Source organism: Pongo pygmaeus, chromosome 8 (assembly GCF_028885625.2).
Source record: "Pongo pygmaeus isolate AG05252 chromosome 8, NHGRI_mPonPyg2-v2.0_pri, whole genome shotgun sequence".
Lineage (NCBI taxonomy): Eukaryota > Metazoa > Chordata > Mammalia > Primates > Hominidae > Pongo > Pongo pygmaeus.
In genome coordinates, this window is record NC_072381.2 from 71,728,920 (window position 1) to 71,737,114 (window position 8,195).

An 8,195-nucleotide genomic window follows, 5' to 3' on the forward strand; every position below is an offset into this window, starting at 1 on the left:
TGTTCATCAACACCAGGGCAGAGTCTCAAAGTCCTCAGCGCCCCGTCCTCCTCTGCCTGTGTGCCCTGAGTCCCCGAGCCCCAGCAGCTCTACTCAGCAGATGAGCCTCTGGCCCTGCTGCTCGCTTCCTGAGGGCTGTCAGTGGGGAGCCGGATGAGGGCTGAGGACAGGGTGGGTGCTCGTGGGAGGGGAGAGCACAAAGGACCTGTGACCACAGCTGGGGGCAGGGCAGGAAGTAGAAGTGATGTGAGTGGTGGCTGGTGCAAAGAGCCACAGTGGGCTGCCTGGGGGGCTGATGCCACCATTCCAGGAGCCTCGGTGAAGAGAGGATATCCGTCTGTGTAGCCGCTTCTCTATACGGGATTCCAGGTAAGGAGAGAGCAGGGATTGGGGGTCCTTGGGCCTTGGGTGAAGGGGAAGAGGCTGATGGAGCAGGAAGTGCCATGACCTATAAGACAAGACACCTGGGTCACAGACGGTGCCCATCACTAACTCGCTGGGCAGCCCTGTGCCCACCCTGGGCCTTAGTTTCCTCATGTATGAAATGAAGAGGTAGCGTGCAGTTTCTAAGGCCCCGCAAGTGCTGACATTAAAGCTTCTAAGAAAGCTGGAAAGAGGCTCCCTGGGACAGAATACCATGAGAGTCAGGATGAAGGCTGAGTTCCCTGGATTAGGGTTATGACCACACCCGCCTCCTAGCTGGGATGAGCCCAGGGCCTTTGAAGATTCCCCTGGCCTCTTTGCCTCCCTGGGGCGAGCCACGCTGCCTGGAATTCCACCCTTCAAGTCACGCCTTTGGGCAGGGCAGGAGGCTCCAGCTATAATGGGGTTTCTCCATAGCCCTCTTGTCTCAGAACCTGTGGTACCCAAGGGCAAAGGCCTTTGAAGAGCTCAGCTTGGATAAGGTTAGAGAAAGGAGGTTCCAGATCATAAACAGGCCCAGTCAAGGCCCCAGAAACACCTTAAAATTAGGAAGAACCTTCCAGACAATCATTGTCCATAGTAGGCAATGGGGTGACCCTGTCACTGCTGAAGGCCGAAGAGCTTGGCAGGGAGTGGCAAAGAGGGGAGGGGCAGCAGGAAGGGATCTGAAGAGCAACCTTTGAGGCCTCTCCCCACACAAAATCCAAGGGTGTGGTCAGGTCTGCCCCCTTTTTTTTTTTAGGCAGAGTCTCACTCTATCACCCAGGCTGGAGTGCAGTGGTACAATCTTGGCTCACTGCAACCTCCGCCTCCTGAGTTCAAGCGATTCTCCTGTCAGCCTCCCAAGTAGCTGGGATTACAGGCGCCTGCCACCACACCCAGCTAATTTTTGTATTTTTAGTAGAGAGGGGGTTTCACCATGTTGGCCAGGCTGGGCTCAAACTTCTGACCTCCAGTGATCCGCCTGCCTCTGCCTCCCACAGTGTTGGGATTACAGGTGTGAGCCACCACACCTGGCCAGGTCGGCAGCTTTTATTCTAGAATTTGGGCTGATGTTCTTCCATAAAGCTCAGAGGGAGAGCCCCAAAGGGAAAATGGGAAGAATAGGTGCAATATAGGACCTCATTTCTCTTCCAATACTGTTAAGGGCTCAGGAGGAGGGAGAGAGGTTAGAGAGAGTGACAGAGACAAAGAAACAGAGTGAGAGTCAGGGTGGGCAAAGGGTGGCTTGTTCTGGGGCCAAAAATGACACTTCTCCAGAATGAAGTCTTCCTCAGGTCCCCAGGCCCCTCCCCAAACCTGCTACAGCTACTCTGTCCCCTCTTCTGTGGCCACAGCCCCCTCCCCACCACCCACAGTTGTGTCCTGGGGACAGAGCCATCCACCTAGATCCCCATTAGACTTTAGGGAAATTCTAGCAAGGGGCTCCCCTTGGCTGTGTGACGCTGGGCAGGGCTTTTCCCCTGTCTCTGCAGCAAGTGCCCCCTGTCTCTGCAGCTCCATGGCAGCCCGTCTGCTCCTCCTGGGCATCGTTCTCCTGCTGCTGCCCCTGCCCATCCCTGCCCCGTGCCACACGGCCGCACGCTCAGAGTGCAAGCGCAGCCACAAGTTCGTGCCTGGTGCATGGCTGGCCGGGGAGGGTGTGGATGTGACCAGCCTCCGCCGCTCGGGCTCCTTCCCAGTGGACACACAAAGGTTCCTGCGGCCCGACGGCACCTGCACCCTCTGTGAAAATGCCCTACAGGAGGGCACCCTCCAGCGCCTGCCTCTGGCACTCACCAACTGGCGGGCCCAGGGCTCTGGCTGCCAGCGCCATGTAACCAGGGCCAAAGTCAGCTCCACTGAAGCTGTGGCCCGGGATGCGGCTCGTAGCATCCGCAACGACTGGAAGGTCGGGCTGGATGTGACTCCTAAGCCCACCAGCAATGTGCATGTGTCCGTGGCTGGCTCACACTCACAGGCAGCCAACTTTGCAGCCCAGAAGACCCACCAGGACCAGTACAGCTTCAGCACTGACACAGTGGAGTGCCGCTTCTATAGGTGAGAGCTAGGGCTAGGGGGTGGGGGGCTGGAAAAGGTTCGGGAAACTCTGGGTGGTCTAGGAGCCCTGGAAAGGCAGAGTCCTCCAATCAAACTTGGAGGCTGCTTCCATCAGGAAGAAACTGCAATCCTGGCTCTCAGACTTCAGGTGCTTCAGCCCTGTGGCCTCCTCTCATCCATGAGGTCCCAAATCTGGGAGTGCCCAATGAGACACCAAGTAGAGAGAAAGTGAGTGAGACCATGCCTGAGAGCCCCAGCAGGGTGCCATTTAGGTCTAGTGAGTTCTCAACCCTGCCTTTCCTGGGCACAGCCAGCCTTCCACAGAGTCCTTCCTGTATAGGGACAGAGGCAGGAGACCTGGCTGGGTCATCCTTCCTCATTGCTGTGTGACCTTGAGCATCTCACTTCTCTCTGAGCTTCAATCATCCACTCAACCAATACTCACATCTGCCTGTGGCAGGGCCACACTGCTGAGCGACAGCAGTCGCTACCCTAGCCCCTGGGAGTAGGAAGTCTGGGACCCAGATTCCACATCTGAGAAAGGCACAGTGTTTGTGGGCCAGATCCAAGTCACCTGGTCTGATTCCTCAGACCTGGAGGCCACGTTTCCTCCACAGAGAGGCCAAGCATGGCCCAAGCTGTCAGGATCCCGGGCATGTGGGACCCATCCCGGGGGACGGATGGATGAAGGCCACATGACTAGGTTCCAAAGTTCAACGGATACCATCAGTGCAGGATCATTGCTTTTATGTTCTTTTTTCCTTTTGCTTAAAAAAAAAAAAAAATAGAGATGGGGTCTCATTATGTTGCCCAGGCTGGTCTCAAACTCCTGGGCTCAAGTGATCCTCCTGCCTCGGCCTCCCAAAGTGCTGGGGTTACAGGCGTGAGCCACTGTGCCCAGCCAGGATCATTGCTTTTATAATAAGAAAATTAAAAGGAAAGAAAAAAATGTTATTTTGAAAAGGAAAAGAGAAAATACCTATACAGAGCACTGAGGTCCCTGAGGGGTGAGAGCAGAGGCATCCCTGCCAGCCCCATGCCACAGTGCTTGTGCTCTGGAGCCAGGCCTCTGGGTTCCAGTCCTAGTTCTGCCCACTTACGTGTGTGACCTTGAGCAGTCCTGAAGGAGTTACTTGATTGAATGGGGGAAATACTGCCCCTGGGCCCAGCTGAGGTCTCTCTCTTCTCACAGTTTCCATGTGGTACACACTCCCCCGCTACACCCTGACTTCAAGAGGGCCCTCGGGGACCTGCCCCACCACTTCAACTCCTCCACCCAGCCCGCCTACCTCAGGCTCATCTCCAACTACGGCACCCACTTCATCCGGGCTGTGGAGCTGGGCGGCCGCATCTCGGCCCTCACTGCCCTGCGCACCTGCGAGCTGGCCCTGGAAGGGCTCACGGACGACGAGGTGGAGGACTGCCTGACCGTCGAGGCCCAGGTCAACATAGGTGCCCGCGGCAGCTCCTCTGCCGAAGCCAAGGCCTGTGAGGAGAAGAAGAAGAAGCACAAGATGACGGCCTCCTTCCACCAAACCTACCGGGAGCGCCATTCGGAAGTGGTTGGCGGCCATCACACTTCCATTAACGACCTGCTGTTCGGGATCCAGGCCGGGCCCGAGCAGTACTCAGCCTGGGTGAACTCGCTGCCCGGCAGCCCTGGCCTGGTGGACTACACCCTGGAACCCCTGCACGTGCTGCTGGACAGCCAGGACCCGCGGCGGGAGGCACTGAGGAGGGCCCTGAGTCAGTACCTGACGGACAGGGCTCGCTGGAGGGACTGCAGCCGGCCGTGCCCGCCGGGGCGGCAGAAGAGCCCCCGAGACCCGTGCCAGTGTGTGTGCCATGGCTCAGCGGTCACCACCCAGGACTGCTGCCCTCGGCAGAGGGGCCTGGCCCAGCTGGAAGTGACCTTCATCCAAGCATGGGGCCTGTGGGGGGACTGGTTCACTGCCACTGATGCCTATGTGAAGGTCTTCTTTGGTGGCCAGGAGCTGAGGACGAGCACCGTGTGGAGCAATAACAACCCCATCTGGTCAGTGCGGCTGGATTTTGGGGATGTGCTCCTGGCCACAGGGGGGCCCCTGAGGTTGCAGGTCTGGGATCAGGACTCTGGCTGGGATGATGACCTCCTTGGCACCTGTGATCAGGCTCCCAAGTCTGGTTCCCATGAGGTGAGATGCAACCTGAATCATGGCCACCTAAAATTCCGCTATCATGCCAGGTGCTTGCCCCACCTGGGAGGAGGCACCTGCCTGGACTACGTCCCCCAAATGCTTCTGGGGGAGCCTCCAGGAAACCGGAGTGGGGCTGTGTGGTGAGAACAGTGAGCTTGGAAAGGACCAGTGTGCTTGGACTGAAGGGGTTCTCACGGTGGAAGCCAGGGCTGTCTTCGTATTGCCATTAGACCAAGCTTGTCCAACCCGAGGCCTGCATGCGGTCCAGGATGGCTTTGAATGCGGCCCAACACAAATTCGCAAACTTTCTTAAAACATTATGAGGTTTTTTTGCGATTTTTTTTTTTTTTTTTTTTTTTTTTTTTTTAGCTCATCGGCTATCGTTAGTGCTAGTGGATTTTACATGTGGCCCAACACAATTCTTCTTCAAATGTGGCCCAGAGAAGCCAAAAGATTGGATACCCATCAGACAGATGGAAAAGGGAGACTCAGACTATTTTTCAGGGAGGTGGCTGGGTTTACACGCTAATCCCGATTCACCCTGTTCAAACTGCCTAAGCCCTCCGCCATTCTCGAGCCCTGTAGTCACAGCTACACAGATTACAGCTTCAGCCAGGAGCTGGGCAGAAGGCCAAGAGGCTGTTCCCACCAGGCTGCTCAGGGCTGGTCTTTTAGGACCCTTCCCTCGAGCCCTCTATGGTGTGGCAAAGCCTTCATTGCCTTAACTGGAGCCCCATCAGCTCCAGCTGCTCTGGCTTCTTTGCCCACAATGCTTTGCCCCTCCGACAAATAAAGGCCTGTCCTGACCTGTCTCACCATGTACATAGCTTGATAAAGGGCCAATAAATATGATGTTATGGTGATCATCATGGTGGTATTGTGGCAGAGGAAAAGATGGGACCAAACACACCCCAGAGATAAACTTCTACATTAGCAACCCAGTGAAAACAGGCAGGCAGGTAATGTATGGAAACGTGGGGACCCAAAATATTTTACCTTCCTCATAACTCTCTGACTCAAGAAAGCAGCAGCATAAACGTGGTGATAAATGGCAACAGGCATTCAGCTCCCAGCTGGAAGACAATAGGGCATGGTGAGAACTGTGGTCAACTAAAGAGTGCGTATCTTTTGTGCAGGGGGAGGGGCTGCAGTGCTGCTCCAGCCAAACATTTCATGCAGGAACGTGAGCCCCGTGCTGCCAGGTCTTCTACTTTTTTTAAGTCAAACCACAATTTGACTTCTAACTCTGGCAGTTAATTTCACTTTGTGAAAATAAACCTTTGTGGGCAAACATGGTGCAAGCCAAAGAGAACATGCATGTGGGCCATAATTGATCCAGGGCTATCTGTTTTGAAAATTCTACTTTCAACAGAACCATTTTGCACAAAGCTGAAAAGCTCTCCCCTGTCTCATGATTTCAAGGAAAGGAGCATTGGTTCCAACAAGGTGGGCTCTGTGGGCCTCCTAGGCCTTGGATGCAGAAAAACCCAGAGTCTTGGCTTCCAACATAAGATGAAATGGTCTTTGTTTCATGTGCCTGGGACATAGGCCTCAGCACACAGTCCCGTAGAGTGGATGGCAAGATTCCAGGCGGCTTCCTGGACACAGCTGTGCAGGCTGTGCAGGGTCATTGTCAGAGGGTCCAGAGGAGCGGGCACAGCCCTCCCGACTCTCTTTGAAACTCACTATAAATTAAGTTCTTTGAAGTTTGTATGGGACTCATAGGCCCAAATGCCAAGCAGTGACATTACATTAACCCTAAATCCCCATGTGGGGCAGGAGGGGTGGCCAAGGTCCAAAAGCCTGGTGAAACTACTGTTACCACATGTCCCATTCACAGACACACACTCAAACCAGAGCATGAGAGAGACCTCGACACTTCATGGTGGCTGCTGCGCTCATTGGAAACAAACATGGGGGTGGGCAGTGCCTCCCGGGGAAAGCACGTTCAAAAGGCCAGGGTGGGCCTGGCTCAGGGGACAGCCCTGACAAGAAATGGAAGTCTTGCTCAATATCTATGTGATCAGTGACCCCCAGCAAGTCTCTCTGCCTCCTGGGCCCCAGTTTCTCCAAAAGGACAGTCTATTTTACTCCCTTCTCAGGACTGTCTTAAACCTTCCTAGTGCTACAGGAGGGTGCTGAAAGTTCATCTGGTTTCATACACAGGGAAACTGAGACCTAGCAGGAGGAAGGGATTTAACTGTAGTCACAGAAGAAGTTAGTGGCAGAAAAAGCCAGCCCTAACTCAAGACCCAGCATGACACTTTCATTTCCACCCCACCTGGACATTGGGATGCCTTGGCACACCTGAGGCCCCCTTGTTTGTTTGGGGAAGTCTCCACTGTGCTAACCACCTTCCGTTTGCCCTCCAGGTCTTGTCCCCACCTGCTTCACCCTGCTCCGACCCAGGGGACTGACCTATCTGAGCCTTATCAGTGGGCAGGAGATTAGGGAGGTAGAGTACAAATAGTAAGGCCTTTGCTCCCCTCCATGTCCCTAGTGAGGTGGCCTTGGGCTGGCTCTGTCTCTCATGTCACTGCACCTCTCCAGGAGGCCTCTGCACATCTCACGCTCTCTTTTTTTTTTTTTTTTTTCAAATGTGGCTTGTTTGGTCCCATCTTTTCCTCTGCCACAACACCACCAGTCACCCTGGCTGGAGGTACACTGGCACAATCATGGCTCAGTGCAGTCTTGACCTCCCAGGCTCAGGTGATCCTCCCACCTCAGCCTCCTGAGTAGCTGGGACTACAGGCACATACCACCGTGCCTGGCTAATTTTTGTACTTTTGGTAGAGGCGGGGTTTCTCCATGCTGCTGAACTCCTGAGTTCAAGCAATCCTCCCACCTCAGCCTCCCAAAGTGCTGGGATTACAGGTGTGAGCTACCACACCCGGCCTGCACGTGTCTTTCTTTCCCAGTTCTAGTAACTGCCCTTGCCCCTTGTCCTTTCAGACCTAGGGCTGCAAAACTCTGCCACTGCTCATCATAAGATACTGCACTATCTCTTCCACTCCCTACAGCTTAAGTCTGAATAAATCTTCCACCAATTATTATAATTTGAATATGTCACTGGCATCCTACTGGGGCCCTGGATGACAGGGTCATCCTCCTTATGAGTCTGGTGGGAAGCAGAGCCCACCTCCCCCTGAAGCTGAAAATGCCCAATTCTGTCTTCTCCACCCTCCCTTATACCTAGGAAAGGACACAGGACTGGGGCTGCCAGTCAGGTACAGCTGCCTAGGTATATGATTTCCTGAGAAGCAAGCACTGAAATGAGGGTTTCAGTGCAGGTAATTTATGCAGAGGTGATCCCAGGAGGCACCAGTAGGGGAGAGGGGAAGTGAGCCGGCAGGGGCGCTGGCCAATAAAAAGTACATTTTTGGCCGGGTGCGGTGACTCACACCTGTAATCCCAGCACTCTGAGAGGCCAAGACAGGCAGATCACTTGAGGCCAGAAGTTCAAGACCAGCCTGGCCAACATGGTGAAACCCTGTCTACTAAAAATACAAAAAAATTAGCTGGGCTTGGTGGTGCACGCCTGTAGTCCCAGCTGCT

General features: G+C 54.6%; 1 protein-coding gene across 2 annotated transcripts; it reads left to right on the forward strand.

The window, feature by feature from the left end:
- The first annotated feature begins 272 nt into the window (after positions 1 to 272).
- Positions 273 to 5,503, forward strand: PRF1 (perforin 1). 2 transcript variants are annotated; one of them, XM_054435286.1, is made up of 3 exons: positions 273 to 369; positions 1,921 to 2,463; positions 3,656 to 5,503. In XM_054435286.1, the coding sequence occupies exons 2-3, from the start codon at positions 1,925 to 1,927 to the stop codon at positions 4,782 to 4,784; spliced, it is 1,668 nt and encodes a 555-aa protein (XP_054291261.1). In that variant the 5' UTR covers positions 273 to 369; positions 1,921 to 1,924; the 3' UTR covers positions 4,785 to 5,503. The 2 variants fall into 2 exon arrangements, with proteins under 2 accessions (XP_054291261.1, XP_054291260.1); XM_054435285.2 differs by having other exon boundaries at positions 285 to 369; positions 1,877 to 2,463; positions 3,656 to 4,958.
- The last annotated feature ends 2,692 nt before the right edge of the window (positions 5,504 to 8,195 follow it).